Consider the following 18,239-nt stretch of genomic DNA (forward strand, 5'->3'; position numbering starts at 1 on the left):
CTTCATCCGTGTTCAATCCACCTTTAGAGGGAATGCCAAAAGGAATAAGTAGAAAGGCAAAAAAATAACTCCCCAGTTAGAAAGCTCCAAGGAGACTGCTGAAACAATTGCATACTTCATGCTGGGAATGAAGTGTTTATGTTGGGAATAACTTGTCAGGAATAGACTCTTCAGTGATCTCTGTCAGCAAACCAAATTACCCGGCTCTATGGAGGTACATGATAGAATATGACTCTTCCATTATAAAGCAAAGGAGGATAAGACCATAAATCCAAAGGTCTGTTTTGTTTTAAAATCTCCTTGTCTCTTAAATATTTTGTGGTTTATTAAATAAATGGAAAGAAAGAAACAAAAGGGGGGAAGAAGAAGGAAAAAAGGAAGAATACTTTGCATGAAAGGAGCTGCCTTTAGGAGCTCCTTTCTCAGGAGCTTCCTGAGAAGCAAAAAATGCAGAACTTAAGCCTACTTTAGTCATGTTCAATGACTAAATGAGGGAATATGGGTAGACTGAAACTATCACCAAATTTAAATATGAGGATTTGTGTTTTTTCAGCACATGACTCACAGAGGTCTGAGACTTGAGGTTATGTTCAGTCAGACTTGGCTGAGAACAAACTCATTGCCAGTTTTCTTCTAATTAGGACAAAATCGTTGTTTCATATGGAAATTTCCTGGCTCACATTTAAGATCACAGAGCAAGACATAATGTGTCACAAGTGCGAAGTAGTGCCTAATAAATGGGACAGTACACTCTGTATTGCTGCAGACTCCAAGCCTGTGCTAGAAAAGATTCGTCATGCCTATGTTTGCATCTTTTCTGCAATGCAGGTACCCAGGTACTAAGGCAACATCTGCCACTTCAGTACCAATATGGCAGGTTTTCCATGTGTGAGACACTGGATTATTATATTAATTATTGGCTTGGACAAACTCAAGTGTGTGTGGCGGGAGTGGGGGGAAAGGGACAGGTCAAATTTGACAAAGGTGAGGTAATGCCCTGTCCCATATCTCAGCCCCTGGGAGCCTCCTGGCTGACCCCAGGGCAGCTTTCAGTCAGAGGCAGCCCAGGAACACTGCCCACACTACACCCCAGGGCCCCAGAATGGCCAGTGGGATGAAAATCCCACCTGGGAGGGGTGGCCACAGGGGGCCAGAGCAGATAAAACCGAAGACATGTGGTCTCCACATGTTTGAACACTTCATCTTCTAGACTCCTAAAGTTGGATCTATGTGGAATGTAGGGATAGTAGCTATATTTCTCTTTTACTCTGTCTTTCTTTACTTCTTCTTCTCCTGATCTCCTTTCTTAATATTTTGGGTATCTTGAGACTGGGTGGGCTGGATTTTGCTAAGTTGTATGTGTTAGCATATGCTAAGTCAATGCTTTTTGAAGTGATTTTTTGGTGGAATGTTACCCTTTAAACTTTTGCCAAGTACTCTTATTTTCTAAAGTTTACCCGTAAAAGTACCCTCTGTGAAAATGTGTTCAGCTTTTCTCCTATGCACTCTCTCTTAAGGTATTTAAAAAAGCTGAAGGCTCTTCCAATATGTTCGGAGGGAGGATATTGTTGGAACTTGTATATTTTTAAAGTAAAACCCCTTCAGTGATCTTGTAGCTCAAGGCCTGGGGTCTTACACCAGGTTGCAAATTTAGAGGCAGATTCCCCAAACTAGAGTGAGTGACAACATTTTCACAATTATGTGTAATTGTTTCTCTCACACTGTATTCAAGGCCAGATGCTTAAAGGTACTTAGGCTAATGTAGATTTACTTGGGGAGTATTATAATACTTTACTAGCACTTACCAATCTGGTTTGTACATGGTATAGCTCTGTATGCCTTCCTCCCCCAATCTCTCTTATTGCCTTCATTAGTAAAGCTGTATCCAGACACGTTTGGTGCTCAGGTTGGTTAGACATAACTGCTCAAATCTTAAATCTACTCCAATACCCAGTCTTTAAAGGTTAATCTTTACTCAGCTTTCTTCCTCTCCCTCCTGTATTAACTAAACCATATAGCCAATATGAGCATTACGTGATCTCTGCTCTCAGCATCAGCTAGAGGAATTGGCTACTGGATTGCAGCAAGAAATCCTTGGGGCAGTGGGGGTGCTTAGTGCTCTATTGTCTTTTCACCAGTACAGACATGCATAGGCTTGATTTTATCTGTAATTCATGTAGGTCCTATTCACAGTGCTGCAAATTCATCCTTTTATGATATTTCTTTTCACTATTTCCTCTACCTGTGAAGAATTATTATTCCATAACCTCTTCAGCATATTCTTGTGCACACTTTCACTCAGATGCCTGTCAGAGATGGCATTTCTTTTAAGAGGAGAATTTCTTTGTGTGTTTTCCTTTGTCTCTCTCAGTTTTGAGTCAATATTACAGTGTACAAATTGTTACAAATGGAGGAACAATGCTACCTAGAATCCAGGAGATGGCAGTAGTTGCCAATAATTCATTTGTAAAATAAACCTATTTACGAAAGCTGAAAAATAAAGATATTTACCCTCAGAGAAAAGCCAAACTGTATCTGCATGTGTCTAAAATATTACAATATAATGAATAATTAGTTTTATTTATAAGTTCTTAAGTTCTAAACTAGGCTAGGAAGTAGAGCTTGCAAATACATATGTTAAAGAATTTGCCCTAACACAGAATTTATTATTTTTTAATCCAGCTATTAATATTACTCAACCAAGTTTCAGTGGCACAGATGTCTTTGGCTATACCTCATTCCTAGCTTATTCTACAATCCCAGATATCATCTTCTACTATGAATTTCGCTTGAAATTTCAGTTGGCAAACCACAACTCAGCTTTACAAGATAACTTGATTTTTTTCACTGGACAGAAGGGCCAAGGTAAGCTTTATTTATATTACCTATCTTTACATGTTTTCAAATACTCATTAAACAAGTAAGATAAAATAAAAGTATGTACAGGTTTTTCTTAGTTCTTTTTAGGATATAATTTTGCTAGGGGGAAAAAATCTCTTCAATAATTTAATGTTTTGTAAAGACACAGTAATTCAATCATCTTGTATAAATGTTTCTTTTCATTATGGAGAAATATAACTGCTTCCAGTAATTAAAGTTAACAGTTAATTTGACACTTGAGGTTGCATATTTCTGAACAGAAGAAATGGAAAACAAAGTCAAAGTTCTCTCTTAGTCAGTTGTACACATAAATTTCATTATTGATCACACATATTTGGTGTGCAATCTTGAGATGCTGCCTCAAACCTTCTTCCACTGATATTTGCTTGATTGGAAAATCCATCTATCTATCCAACATGCCACGGCCACCTTGCCGTGTGCCTCAAATGACCAGCCATGAATTGCTGCTGTTGTCACGGTGGTTCAACTTCCAAGACCCACAGGACTTAGCACTGAAATCCAACCTTGCAGCAGCTAGCACTGGACTCAGTGTTACTTCTGTCAAATGAGAGACCCTAATCCCTGAGACAACTCAGTGCAAGTTAACCCAAGATAGCTATGAATAAGTTGTGCCACAGTCTGTATAGCAAAGCATTCAACTTGATCTGATTAACATAGCTGAGAAGCAGGTTGTATAAATCTACTTACAGAATTTGTATTAAGATTTTAGCAACACTTAAGATACCTCTTCACAGCATCAGCATCACTCTGGGGCAGGCTGCATGGCATGAGAATTGCAATGGGCTAAAATAGAAACACTACTTGTGTTCTGTCCATCTTAGCATTACTCCACAAAGAAGCTATAATATTGATGAAAGTTGGGAAAAATCTAATGAAAATTTATTGCAGACATAAAGCAGTCAGAGTAGAAACTACTTTATTCTTCATAGATCATTAGAAGCAAGTAACTTATTTTTACCTTGTTTCTGCAATTGGAGTGTGACCTAACTTTTGGGTTTGGAGTTGTCAGCAATTGGGTTGTTGAAGTCTAGGAGGGAGGTTTGGTGATGTGTCTTTGGGTCTAAATCCAACACAGATGGAGAGTGATTCAGGTACGTAAATACAAGTCTCTACTACCATAGTAGATGTTTTACCATATCTAAAACATCACATGAGTTTGGCAGATATGGCCCATGAGCTACAGAAACCCAATGCTTATGCTGAACAGTAGCAGAAAATTTTGGGTGAATGAACTTCAGGAGAATGAAAGAGGGGAGAATTTATTATTATTAGGAGTTTTAAGATACTGAGCTCCCAAAACGCATCATTAAAAATAATTTTGGGGGAGGCAGGATGCAATAACACATATATCTAAAAAAACAATTGCAGTACATTACATCAGAAGGATACAGGATATTCCCCATTTGCTATGTTAATACATTCGATATTTTCTTAGGTCTTGGTTTCTGTTAATTTTCATTACTCAAGTTCCTGCACCCCCTGGGGCTTCTTCCCCTTTCTCCCTGTGGTAAACTTCCAAGAATCAGGCTGTTAGTTTACTGCAGTGCAAACTAAGACTTGTTAGTTTAGAATGGTTCAGCAGTTTACCTATGTGTGATATCATTCAGTCTGCTACTTTTCATTTGCAAAGATCCTGTCAAATTTAGCTGGTGCAGCTCAGCTAATCAACTGTACTTCAGTGTGCCATGACACCCTGGTACAGACCATTTACTTAATTTATCAGGTTGATTACCCAAATTACCCCAGCACAAATAAGTACTAAACCATGGTAAGCATATTTCAACTCAAAACTTAGCTCTGCCTCTGTCTCTGTGTGAGTCAGATTTTGTTAAGTTTTCTTCCAAACTGCAGCAAAACATGGTCAGATATGTGTGATACTGCTTACTGTACTACATTCACACTATTTAAACTACATCCAGGTCTAATGCTCTGCATGCCATATTTTACTCCTGGAATAGTCACCACTCACTCCCAGGCAGCTTTTCCTTTCATTTACTAATAATTTATTGGTGTGGGCGGAGGAAATATTGTCTTTCTTTTTTGAGTGGCTGAGTAGAAATGGTGTGTAGAGTTGAAGTTACCTAAAACATTTCCATCTAGTCATTTAGAAAACAGTGTTCAGAAGCCAGTGTCCCCATCACTAAATTTTTATAAGAAAAGTACACAACTCTGTTGTAATACAAACACAAAGGAATCTTCAGAACATTTTTTTCAACAACAAGAATGAACCACCACATTGTTTCTGCAACCTTGGGAACTGAATTTCAGACACCTGTTTGAAACATTTCCAATTGTAGGAAATGTAACCAAACAAAAATTATACCAATTAGTCCATTGCCTTTGCTCCAGGTAGAGCAAATGCAAATATGAAATGTAGAACACCAGTGGTGTAAAATAACGTGATTTTTTTTTCACTTACATTAATCAAAAGAGAACACAAAAAAAATTCTTAAAAATATAAAATATGCTGCAGTAAAATTTGTCTCGAATTTGCCTGCAAGGTGTACACTGTATTCTCCAAGTGACTGTGGAGTGTAGGTCTTTCAATAATTAGCTGATCTGAGTTTTAAAAAAAAAAACAACTTACTGGTGTCATTTTTATTAATGAGATTTACTAGCATTCTAGGTTTATTATGCAGTTGTCAGGCAGAAACCTGGCTTTTTGTTACTTTGCATATAGTTTGTGTGTGTGTGTGAACACTGCAGTACAGTAATCATGCATTTCTGCATCCCCTTGACAAATGATGGGTGGTCAGCAGCACACCTGCCAAGGGCAAGACTCAACAAAGAGAAACAACGAGGCACCTGGTAAAATGCTGCTGGTAAATTGCTATTTTTATCTTAGTTTAAATGGCTGGGGAGACTGAGCACCCTACATTTTAATTACCAGAAAGCAGTTTCTTACCAAGTGAACTTCACTTATTTCACCAAGAGGAGATGCTGTTGTTCTAACAATTTACTGAGTATCAAGCAATAACATTCTCACCCAGAAGGAGAGTGAAGGGTTTTGTAGCCTATGATCTTACTGTAAGGAGGTATTTTTAATATTTCATTTACAGTTTTCCCTTTCTCCTTTTCATCCCATTTCTTGTAGTTAGCATTCTCTTGCTGCACCCTACCTGATCCCCCTCCACCCAAACCACTCTGCCCAAACCACAGGCATCGATGTCATGGCTAACCTCTTGTGGGTTGCTATGAAATTCTGTCCCAGTATACATGGTTAAAGTTTAAAACTGTTTAATTTATGCAGACTCTTGACATTATACTATTCTGCCCCAACACTGGCAGTGTTCAAGGCCAGGTTGGATAAGGCCTTGAGCAACCTGATCTAGTGGAAGGTGTCACTGCCCGTGGCAGGGGAGAATGGGACTAGATGATCTTTAAGGTTCCTTCTGACCCCTTAGCATGCTATGATTCCATGATTATCTTCACCACATCATTTTTGTAGAGTCCTGACCTTGTTGCATTTCTTTAATGTACTTCCATTTCCAAAAAAGCCTTTTAAAAATTCAGAGCATTTTAAACAACGGTTTGTCTTTAATGTGCTTCCCCTAGTTTTGCAGGTAAAAACATGTAGACTCTGCTGAAAATAGAAACTTTAGTAATGATTTTTTAAAATAATAGTTATTTTCAGTTTGGAAATCCTTCACTGGTAATGTGCCAGTTTAACTGAAAGCAATGGAATTTCATTCAGTCATGGACAAATAATTGTAATAAAAAATGAATAGTTAGTGTTCTAATACAACTGAATGTAACTGCACACTTTCTACAGAGGCAGTGTATTCATAGTCTTTTCTATATATTCTTGTTGCATCAAAATAGTAACTGTACAGCAAAAACAAACTTCTGTATAGAAGAAGCACTCCCTGCCCCCCACATTGCTAATGCAGCATGTTCATTTATAGAATATGAGATAAGGGGAATAAGGCATTTTTGGTCGTGAAACAGCAATATGCAGAACTTCAGTGGGAGGACAATATATAGGTATCATTGTTTCTTGGGGAAAAGCCTGTTTTATCTTTTGCAAATGAAGTAAATTTCCCATGCATTTGAGGCAGGGGCATCAAGACACATTTGAAATGAGGGTCACCATATGATACTGGAGGAACAAATAGGAAGAGACCTTCCCAGAAACAAATACAAAATGAGATAGCCTTATGAAAACAGAAGAAAATATCAAATAAAGCACAGTGTGCAGGCATGAAATTGAGCACTGAATTGCTTGGATTCACAGGAGACTTCTAAAAATAAATGGATGGCTTTGAATTTCAATTCAGGACATCCTAACGCAAGAGTGAGAACATTTTTCTCCTTCACCATTTTTTTGTATCCTGGTTCTTTTACTATGCAAAGTGTATATGCAAAAGGGTGGGATTACTAAAAAGAAACGAGTTGATCATGTTTTCTCTAAGCAATGGTGGTTCCACTCTTGCCTGCATGAGAGATTGAATACTCTTCAAAGATGCCAGTGTAAAAATGTGTTTACTTGGACAACTGAGAACAGTTCCAAGAATTGAACTCAATTCCAAGGACTGAATTCTTACTCATGGGCTTTAAGTCAGACTTAAAATTGTCAAATGAGATTTTACAGTATGGTGATTGAAAAACACAAACTGCAATTATATTTATATAGCATATAAAGAAATTAAATAGTTTACTTCAAATTTGAAAATTAATGGGTTCTAACCCGAAATTTAGAAGGGCTTTAGAGAATTAAAGCACATGGCTGTTCTGACCAGAGAAATACCACTAAGGAACATTCTAGAGCCTCCCTAATCAGGGGCAGGTACAATAAAGTCTCCAGGTGCTACTGAGTCAAGGGCAGCAGACGGAGCTTGACAGAAGCTGCTAGAGCTTCTCCAGGCACATATTCCTGCTACCACCCTTGCCTCACAGAAGTAGGTGTCTGCAGGTTTTGAAGCTGTTAAAGTACCTAACATGAAAGCCGAAAGCATACTGGAATAGGATTAAGTCAGGTCCTGTTCTCACATGCAACTTGAAAATTCAATTATTTGGGGTTTTTTTAGAGTTTGGAAAAAGTTGAAAATTTATTTGTGTTCCAAGGGGAAGGAACAGCAATGACTTCTAAATCCACCACTGTCAACAGGTTTTATGGATGCCATAACTTAACTGCAGTGTGAAAAAGATCTACCTTTAAAAAGCCTATAAATGTATAAAACCTCTGCAGTTTCTATTTTAAATTCACAAAAATACTGGAACTAGTATTACAAGTTAGGCAGAGAACATTAGAAATACTTAAGAATCTTAAAACCTTCCTGGGTAAAATTTTGCTGAACTCCTATCTTTTCAGTGAATTTCAAGAATATTTTGTGTGCTGGTATTCACTAAATCCTGGAATAAGTAGTTATTATTTTGTTGTGTTTTCAGGTCTGAATGGAGATGATTTCTTGGAGTTAGGCCTCCGTAATGGGAGAGTGGTATATAGCTACAATCTAGGTTCTGGCACAGCGACAATCATCAGCAAGGCACTTGATCTGACACTCCATATTCATGTCATCCATCTTGGCAGAAATCTCCAAAAAGGCTGGCTGAAGGTAAAAAAAGTAATTCCTTTAGAAGGAAAGTGCTCTCTGTATATTTTCACATCTTATATGGGAAGATTAAAAATTATTTCTATGTTTCTCTGTAAACTTGGGAGGACTGTCTTCCTTAGGACTTTCTAAACAAGATAAATTCCTTTGTTGTAACAAATATAAATGTCTCATTGACAGGTGGATGATCAGAAGAATAAAACTGTCACTTCTCCTGGGAGGCTGGTTGGACTCAATGTCTTCAGTCAGTTTTATTTAGGAGGTTATCGTGAGTATACTCCAGAACTCCTACCAAAGGGACCGAGATTTAAGAATGGCTTTCAAGGTAAATATTAAATAATTTTCAATTCCTTTTAAAATATGCATTAGATTGTTTCAGTTGCCTTTGAAAGAAAGATATAAAATCTCTGCCTTATCAGGAAACAAACTGGGATTTCCTGGCTGAAATTCCTGTGGCTTTTTCATTATTTCATTACAATAGCCTAAGAAACATGATGCAAAAAGAGGCTTTACTAAATAGTTTTAATACTTTCTGTTTCTGCTGAAAATGGAAGTTTGCAATTATATAATCTCTTCTTGTGTGTCCCCATTCTATAACATCTCCTCAGAAGGGCTTCCTTTCCCTGTGGTAGTTTAGATTCTCTTCCCACTGTGACTGGCAGTGCTAGTTTGGGTAATAGCTTTCGTGCTGAAACCTGTTTTCTGATAGGACACCATGAAATCTGATTTTTTTCCCTAACATTATGATCTAGGTCTCCAGACAGGACCTAAGTAATTCCTCTTGGGAATCCTCTTAGAATCTAACAGATACTAATTTCTGCCTCAAAATTAATATTTGAAGCTTTGTAGAAATCTGACTTCAACTCCTACCAGTTCAGCAATGACGCAAAGGATTTGTTCATGACACTTTATTTTCATTCCTTATTCCCTTAGAAAGAATGTCCTTGATATTCGTGAGGTAAACTTCAATTTATTTTAAGGACTGGAAAGCCTTTCAAATTAAAAGTAAACATTTTGAAATAGTAAAACAAAGTCTAAGTTCTCACTTATAAAACTGGGGGCACATTATCAAAGACAAGCATAGCAATAAAATTCACTTTCATACGCTACTACACCCCATTTGCACTAAGACCACGAAACTGCCTATTTTCCAGCCATCACCTTACTTCTTTTTCTTACAGTAGAAATTTTCTCAAAATCAATTTCATATCCTATGGTCAACTTTTCACTCAGAAAGTCATATTAACTAATATCTCAGCCATCTCTGTCTTTTCAGGAAAGTATGAATTGTATAGTTAAACTTATCACAGCCTCTTAACAGCTTACAAATTGGCATATCATAAAAACCTAGTGTCTCTGCAAGTATTTTAATTGAGTCAATATTTGTGAAGCACTTCCGGCTTTACTTATGGACATGTCAATGTTAGGGGTGACCAACAGGAATCTCTGGTGCTTCACTTTAGCCATAAACCTTTTGAAACTGTTGCAACTGTATTGTAATGGCCACATTTCTACAAAGGTAGTATGAATAATATTTCAAAATTTAAAAAAAAAAAATCAAAGTTCATGTACTGTTAGTTACCATATTAGTTATTGATTTTTCTCACTCTTTTAAAGAAGTATTTTCTACAAAATTTTGTCAATCATGTAGCACATCAGCAATTTACTCTTTGACCCTGTCATTCACAATAGTAAGTCTACTATACTTCCTAATTCATTCCGTGCTCCAGTTCCCAACAGCAGCTTGTCTCTGTTCTCCAGGGCATACTGATTTTCAAGGAATCTGCACTTCTCTATGACCAATATTCTATGACATTTTCTTATGTAGTCAGCATCTCATTTGTTCTTCTAGCTCGGAATTTCCCCAGTTTCAGGTCTCAGGATCCTCAAGATCAGAAATAAACCTCCTTAGCTCTTCTCCAGAGTGGGAACTGCAATGCCAATAACATAAAAGAAAATTCTGAACTATTTTTCTTCAGTCAATTTGCAGCTGTAGGGAACTCACAGAAAAACTCTGGAAGTAACAGTCAAGATAAATTTATCCAGCACATAGTTGATTAAACCACACAGACTTTTGGAAAGTGCTTTTGGCTGCTTTTAAAGACATGATTTATTAAAACCATTTTGCTTCTAATACCAGAGTGTACCTCTCCTTTTGTAAGCAATCACTATTGGATGAAGAAACATTGAGGCCAGCCTTACTACTGCAGACTAAATGTCCCCAGTGTCAGTGTGCAATAATTTAGAATTTTACTCTGTACAGCTACTGTTTCAGACCATTTCTTCCCTTACTTGCATGCCTTTAGCAGTTTTTCAAGTAATTTCCATGGAGGAGGAGGAAACTGAAAATGTCTCTAATAAGCTGTAATTTAATAATCAAAAGTTGGGGAATTTTAAATTTACAAAATTTGGAGATCAGCACCTGTAGACTCTTTTGAAAGGCCTATGAATGTTTGATGAAGAAAACTTCTTTCAGGCCCTGAGAGAAGCTGAAGAAACTAGTAAAGGTAGAGCTCAGAGGAAGGAGCCAAGTTCATGTGGAGTTTGACAATCTCTGTGCTTCATCTGAATTTGAGGCTCCTCGTGGGTTTACAAGAGCCTTTTGTAAATGGGATGTAGGATGGTTTACTTCAATGCTTGGCTTTTTTTTCATTTCCTATAACAGTGTAATTAAGGGACCCTTGAGGGTTTTCTGAGGTGTGTTACAGAGCACACTGCAGCTGCTCTAAAAAGTAAAGTGTGGGTTTTAGATAGTTGCAGATCCTGTAGCCAGAGATTCAGCCTGCTGATTATGAACAATCTGAAGTGGGAGTATAAAACCAACTGCCTTGTGTTCAAAGGTCTGCACAACTCAACACAATGACTCACACAAAGTGAGATAGATAAGTACTGGGAAAAAGCTGGAAGTTACAGCTGAATTTCCAAACCTCTCATCTCTGAGAAAGGCAGAATGAAATCTGGTGTCAGGGACAAAACAAGAGGGAGAGTTCTGATGTATCATGCTCTGTGCTACTTTGACAGAAGGATGCAGTCTCCAGCCATGGACACAATTGATGGAGAGCCAGGGCTTGCATGTAGAAATAAGTGAGGAGCAGAGAGAGGAGCAACTGATTGTTCCCATGATCCTGTAAGCAGGACGAAGTACAGCTTTGGAAGTAATCTGTTCCTTCACAGCAAATACTATTAAATGGAGGAGTAAATAGTCAAAAGAAGCTGTTACCATAAAGCTGAACTGTTGAAGAACCTCTTTCATTCTGACTGAGCCACCTCTTCATACTTTGTGAAAGAAGTAAATAAAATTCCAGATGCTGTAGTACTTTTATTCTAAGGTAAAGTAAACCCAGAACACAAATGAGTTCCAGATAGATACAAATGTAGCCTTTTGGTCAAAGTTTACGTTCACGATAAACTAGAATGTATTGCAAGCCTGCCACGGTAAAGACTATTTATCTTTATGTTCCTGCATCACAGATGTCATAGAAGGAAAGTAAGCTCTGAACTAGCTTTTACTCAGTCTTACATCTTCCATCACAGTTTGGTATGATGCATACAGGCCCTTTGGGTGTTTGGGTCACAGCTCAGAGCAGTCCTGAGAGTCACGGTGGGGGCTATCTCCTCTTTCAGACAAACATCCCACTCACAACTAATCAAGAAAAACAGGGGAAAACCCAATCATTTTAGTATAGGTAGAATTTTAGAAATCTGTAAATTCAATACGACATTCAGATAGAAAAGATTTTATCCATGTATCTATTTCTGTCAGTTCTCTTACTACATTTTTAGTACATCTTCTTGAAAATGACTGCTTTGTGCATTTTTTTGTCAAATTAGTGCCAAGTGTTTACAAGCAGTAAGGGAGACTAGTGAGAAATTTTGGAAAAAATTCTTTGAAGGATAAGGATATATCAGAAAAAAAAAAAAAGGAAAGAAAAAGTTAAGCTGAGTAGTGAATTTGTATTTCTTACAATAATGTCTGAAGTTTCCTTAATCCATTCTTGGTGGGTCTTTAGTGGTTTGTGAGCTCTGCATGACTGGACTGAAAGCTATACAATAAATTGAAAGTAAAAAAAGGTCATTGACAGGAAGCTCCAAGTGTGGTCTAAGGAGTCCCAAGACAAAAGGTTACAAACAAAAAGGTAGTGTATAATCTCTGAGTGCACTGTCTTGATGTCTGATTACAGTTTAACTGCATAAAACTCTAATCTTCAGAATCACACTAAGTTTAACTCACAAATTCAGAAGCTTCTTTTGAGTTCCTCTTGCAAACTTGGCTCTGTCAGAAAACCTCTCCATTATTCAGAATAGTTGGCAGCCTCTCATTAAAAGGGGCCCAGAACTGGCAGAGCAAAGGGAATTCAGGTCAGAGAGAAGGTCAGCTGATCCCTCCACAGAAGGTTATATAGTGTTTGCTCCAACAGGCTCAAATTCCTGCTCTGACTCCTTCATCTGCATCCCAGTGACTAAGAATTAGAAAAAACAGGGAAAATAAGTAAAAGTTTCTGTTGAACTTACAAATCTGGGCCAAAATACTTTTGTACCTACTACTTGCTTTGTTCCAGTGCTCAAGAGCTATTCCTAACCTAGATGGCACAGTTAGACTGTGGCTGGTACAGTTAAACTAGTCATCAACACAAATGCCAGTTTATTTTCCATGATGACCTTAGCAGTCCTTGGGGACTCACTGTGCTTTTCATTGTTTACACAGAGCTCTGGGCTGCTTTTTCTTAGCACTCCAGTAAGACTCAGGAGAACAGAACATGCTTTATCTGCTACTGATACAGAGATGAAACATTAGTTAGGATTTGCCAAGCATAAGGTGGCCTAAAAACCAACCCTGTAAAAAGGAAAAGAGCAATAATTCAAAGATTGCAAATAATCATCAAACTAGGCTGTTTTTATATTGCTTATTATGAGTTTCTGAATAACCAGTTATGTGTCAATATAAACAGAACTACAAAATGTGTGCAATATGGAAAAGCCTGTCTAAGAAAGCTATTTTTAATAATATTGTTCTAACTGTGGTTAAAACAGTGATCTTGCAATAGATATTACTTATGTTTTGTTTAAAACAAAGTATATGACTATAAAAAAATCATGTTGGATATGCATTGGATCTTTCAGGTGTAAGTCTTTTTCTTATGTGATTTCAGTGAATCATGCAAAAACTCACATTAGGTGATGCTTTAAAAACCAATGTAATAGTTACTTGCAACCTCCATATCATATCCTTTTCCTGCTTTTAATATTAAGCAGAGAGCCTCTGGCATTCACTGCTGAATAGCTACTATTCTCATGATTTCAGACACTGTGGGAATTCACTGTATCTCAGCTAAATTGCATAAATCAGATTTAGAAAGGTATGAACATTTCCAAATACAATACTGTACTAGTTTAACTAAAGTGGTTTAAAACATGATTTTTAGGTTTTTTATGTATATTTATATATACATATATGGATAGCATCTCTCAAGTGTTTAGGGTTACCTTTAAATGTGACTTTATATCACTTGGATGCTTGGGTATATTTTGAAGAGCTACTTAGGATTTGATCCAAAACTATATACTATATGGCATCAACTTCAGTTTTGCAGAATATAAATTAGCACATGGATCTCTAAACGTGATTCAGAAATACTGATGAATTAAGTTAGGCTAACCATTCTGTGACACCACTAGAAGAGCAGACTCTGCACTGTCCTGTTGTTTGGTTTGGTTTGATTTCCTATGTCTGTTTCAAACCTCATTTCTTTCTTTCTTTCTACTTTTGAGGTTGCATTTTTGATGTTCAAGTTCGTACCAGCATCAATCAAGGGTTTAAATCACCAGGCTCTCCAGAAGGACACCCCAACTCTGGTCGCAATGTTGGACAATGTAAAGATTCTCCATGCAGTTTAATAAAATGCAGAAATGGTGGGAAGTGCATAGAAAGTGGCTCCACTGTTTAGTAAGTACATATATATACTTTTTTTAGAGTACAGAGGAGACTGACCTCTAGACTAATAACTATGGTAATTTTGTGTGTTGATAATAGAAGGAGCCTAATACAGAGGGAGAGAATGAAAGAGGGAGAGAAAAAGAGAAAAAAGAGATGAACTGGTTCTGCTTCACTGAAGTGACTGGCATCTAGACTTACTATGAAATTCATGGGAAGAATTAGATGTGTGACAGTTTTTTAGAACAACTGAGCAGTAAGGTAGAAGAGAAGAAGTAGTGAAGGGGAGAGCTTGACTGTCTTAATGTCTGAATGTGGTTGATGGGGCAAAAATAAGTGACCTCTGTTACCTGAAAAAGAACCCCCTTTCTGGAGTAAAACACTGACTGTCCGACATCAGAAATTTCTGAGACAGTTTAAAACTGTATGAGCTTCAGACATTGTTTGAACTACATCAATTCATCAGACAAGCTGTTCACATGGCTGATCTATGGAATAATAGGTGGTAGCAATGACAGCTCGCCCAGAAGTCAAGTCTGTGGTCTGTCCTGCCTTGTCACTAAATGTAGATGGATCTAAGTGCCTGAGCCGTAAGGCATGGTAAAGAATGAAGTACATTTGCAGTTCCAAATTGCTGTTGTGTGTCAACACTTCCATTGTAATAAATCTTGTTTTCAAACACTTTGTAACGCAGCTGTAAAACCTTTGCTGATGAGCAATTTTTTATTTTAAAAGTATCTGCCAAGATTAATTATACTTGCTTCCCTTCCTGTGCTTTCACATGTGTTCATTTATTTACGCACATTTGCAACAATTTTTTAGAAAGAGAAAAGTGCTGATTTGAAACTTCTGAAGACACAGACTGAAAACAGTGCAGATAACAAGACAGATTAGGATGAAAAAAACAGGCTTCACACCATGGAGCCTCTGTGTATGATGCTTCTTAAAACAACAAAGACCTGTCCTTCTGTGTGCTACCAAAAAAAATTTACATACCTGTCAAGCTAAAAATAATCTACTGACTCTGTATTGGAGAGAGAATTATATGGTAATTGGTTTTGCTGCCATGACACAAATCACCTCTAAGAGAACCACTACACAACTAGTGCTTCTAAAGCTAGTAAGGCTGTACTGAAATTTGGAAAATTTACCCTGAGATTCAGCATACAATTTCCTCCTCGTTCCCCTTATGAGCATATTTATATTCTTCTTGAAAGATATAATTTGGGATTGCTTTCCAATTGTTGCACTGCAGTATGTCTCAACTGTCCCAACTGCATTTTGCAGGATCCTGCCAGAGTTAAACCCTTACATTCAGAGTCTTTGATTTTTCTAAAGAACAAGAAACGATAATGGCCCCCTTTACACTTCCGAGCATATTAGAGGAGATACAAAACCAAAATTGCAAGAAAAAAATAAATATCATAAATGTCAGCTGAAGCATGCCACTTCCATTCACCTCCCTAAATCCTTGCTTCAGCAGCTTACCCAGCCATGCTAAGGCACCTTAATGTCTATGAGGGACACAGAACCACCAGCAGCAGCATGTAGAGCACATTTGGAAAGCAGATGGCAGGCTAGAGTGGCAGCTGGTGACATGAAAACATTGATATTTGAAATTATAGGCAGAGTTCTTTTTCATCATTACAGTTTAATAATTTGTATTCCAGATTAGTTTAGGGATTGTTATAAAATTTGCGGGCATTGGGGGGGTTGTAATGTCTTTTCTAGGTTTTGTCTGTTTGTTTTTAACCTGTAGTGACCTACTACTGAATTATATTTCTGTCTTCGTATTTCAGACTGCTAGGCCTTCACATGCTATGTGTACGTGCATGCATGTGCCTCTCATTAAAAAATGAAAAAATGTGAAACATTGCCAAAGAGGTGTGGATGTAGTTTACATATAATTTCTATCAATGCACAGCAGCTGTCAATACCATCTCACATTTTCTCAGAGGGAGCTTCCTTCTCTTTTAAAATCATCGGTGTTCCTTTGAAGAGCAGAGTCCTTGAGGGACTGGATTTGTGCTCAAATATTTTTTTCTCCTGAAATAAAATCTCTCCAGAGGTTTCTGTTCCTATTTTGAGCTATTTTTATGTCTTGCTTTCACCACCCTGCCAGAAATTGTGCAATGCTCTTAAGCTGTAGATTCAGTTGCTATAGGGATAGTGCTTTGATTTAAATAAAACCAGAAATACACAGAATTAAACTTCACATTCTGGCCAGCAACAGAGTACAATTGCTATGTTTTAATAAAATAAAGGGGAAATATTTTAATAATAAAATGAAAAATCTGTTGTTCAAGGGACAATAATATTCCCCATTATTTTACTTATGGCACAGAATCATAGAAGATAGAAAACCATATATAACAAGATTGTCTGTGATGTGTTATGACATCAGCTGTGTTATCAGAAACTGCTTGTTGGTGAAGTAAGAGAAAAAGTGTGTGTTGTGTGTACTTTGAGCAGAACATCAGACATAATGGAGAGGATTCAGTTTGCTAAATGTAAGCACATGGTGTCACTTCAGATACCCCTGGGTAGACTGTTTGGCCATCAGCTGCTGCTTCAGAAGAGCTTAGGACTTGCATAAGTCTTGTGTTGTATCTCCAAGCCTCATGTGGGTTTCTCAGTACTCTATAGCTTTCAAAGAGCATCGGCCACTCAGGTTTAGGAAATTAAATCATACCCCTATACGGCAGAGGTACATCCCATAAAATGAGCTGTTGTAGTCTCATTATTAGGCTAGATTCAATTAGAACAAATTTTCAATGCCCATTTTACATATAGACTCCTAAATTCAGGTGTCAGAATGTGCAGAGCTGAACTCCTCCTTATTTGTTTGATTTGACACCATATTTGCATAACTATAGAAAGTTCCATATTTGTTAGCATTGAGAATGATATTTTAAACATGATAGTTTCTATGTTGAATGTAAAAATACTTTTGGTTTAGATTAGGAAACCACACTGGATTAAGCAAATTTTCCAATTCTTCACAAATCTTTTAGCACCTTTATTTATATTTTAGAATAAGTTAGTTATATTTTTAGAATTAGTAAGGTTCAAGAAATGCTTCTGGTTTGACTAGGATTTTGTGTATGTAATACAGAGAGATATTTCTTACATAGTTTGTAAAATAAGATTATTTTTCAGTATTTTTTTAAATGCCTAAATTTTTATATTTAAAAAAATTATGTTTTGTCCATAACCAACAGCAACATACGCTCATTGTCCTTGCTTATGTAGAAACTGTGTTACTTGTTTGAGATCTAATTTTGGCTTTGGTAAGGGACTTTGAACTTGGAAAACCATTCTATGAATATTACATGACACTGTTAAGAATCTGACAAGACAAGAAGAAGAAGACGACATTAAATTAAATCATCCTTGAACTTCCTATATACAACAATTTCAGAACTTGAAGCGGTATCTGAAATTTCCAGAACTGAAAGTGAACTTCTGTTATATTTCTCTGGGATATGTAATTTGAGAGTTCTTGCCTCCTAAACTGGCTGACTGCCATGTAAAAGCTATGAAGGACACCCTATTAAGTGTGTACTTAATAAGAGTCCTTTGCAAAAAACTTAAGGATTCAAGGTTATCAAGTTTGTTCTCAGACACACTATTAAAGTTGTGAAGGAAAGACTTTTTACCCTTTCCCACCTAAAAAACATGATTTAGAAAAAGTAAGAGATGTTTTGGCAGTTGTTCTTGAGAAAATGGAGTATAGAAGAATTAATTTTATTCCTGTTCTTCAAAAAGCCTGAAAATACAGAAGTGTTTTGCAGTGACATTTAGCTCCTAAGATACATAAACTCAGAGTATCTCCAGCTGAGCTAAGCATATAA

At 37.0% G+C, this 18,239-nt stretch overlaps 1 protein-coding gene across 1 annotated transcript in view; it reads left to right on the top strand.

Moving 5' to 3' along the window:
* Positions 1-18,239, top strand: part of LOC126640159 (protein eyes shut homolog) — a 673,551-nt gene that overhangs the window by 629,992 nt on the left and 25,320 nt on the right. Inside the window, exons 33-36 of the mRNA XM_050315721.1 lie at positions 2,683-2,865; positions 8,290-8,456; positions 8,634-8,778; positions 14,223-14,397. Coding sequence (XP_050171678.1) covers positions 2,683-2,865; positions 8,290-8,456; positions 8,634-8,778; positions 14,223-14,397 — 670 coding nt within the window. The remainder of the gene's footprint in view (positions 1-2,682; positions 2,866-8,289; positions 8,457-8,633; positions 8,779-14,222; positions 14,398-18,239) is intronic.

This window comes from Myiozetetes cayanensis, unplaced genomic scaffold (genome assembly GCF_022539395.1).
Source record: "Myiozetetes cayanensis isolate MyiCay16 unplaced genomic scaffold, myiCay2020 scf2-11, whole genome shotgun sequence".
NCBI lineage: Eukaryota > Metazoa > Chordata > Aves > Passeriformes > Tyrannidae > Myiozetetes > Myiozetetes cayanensis.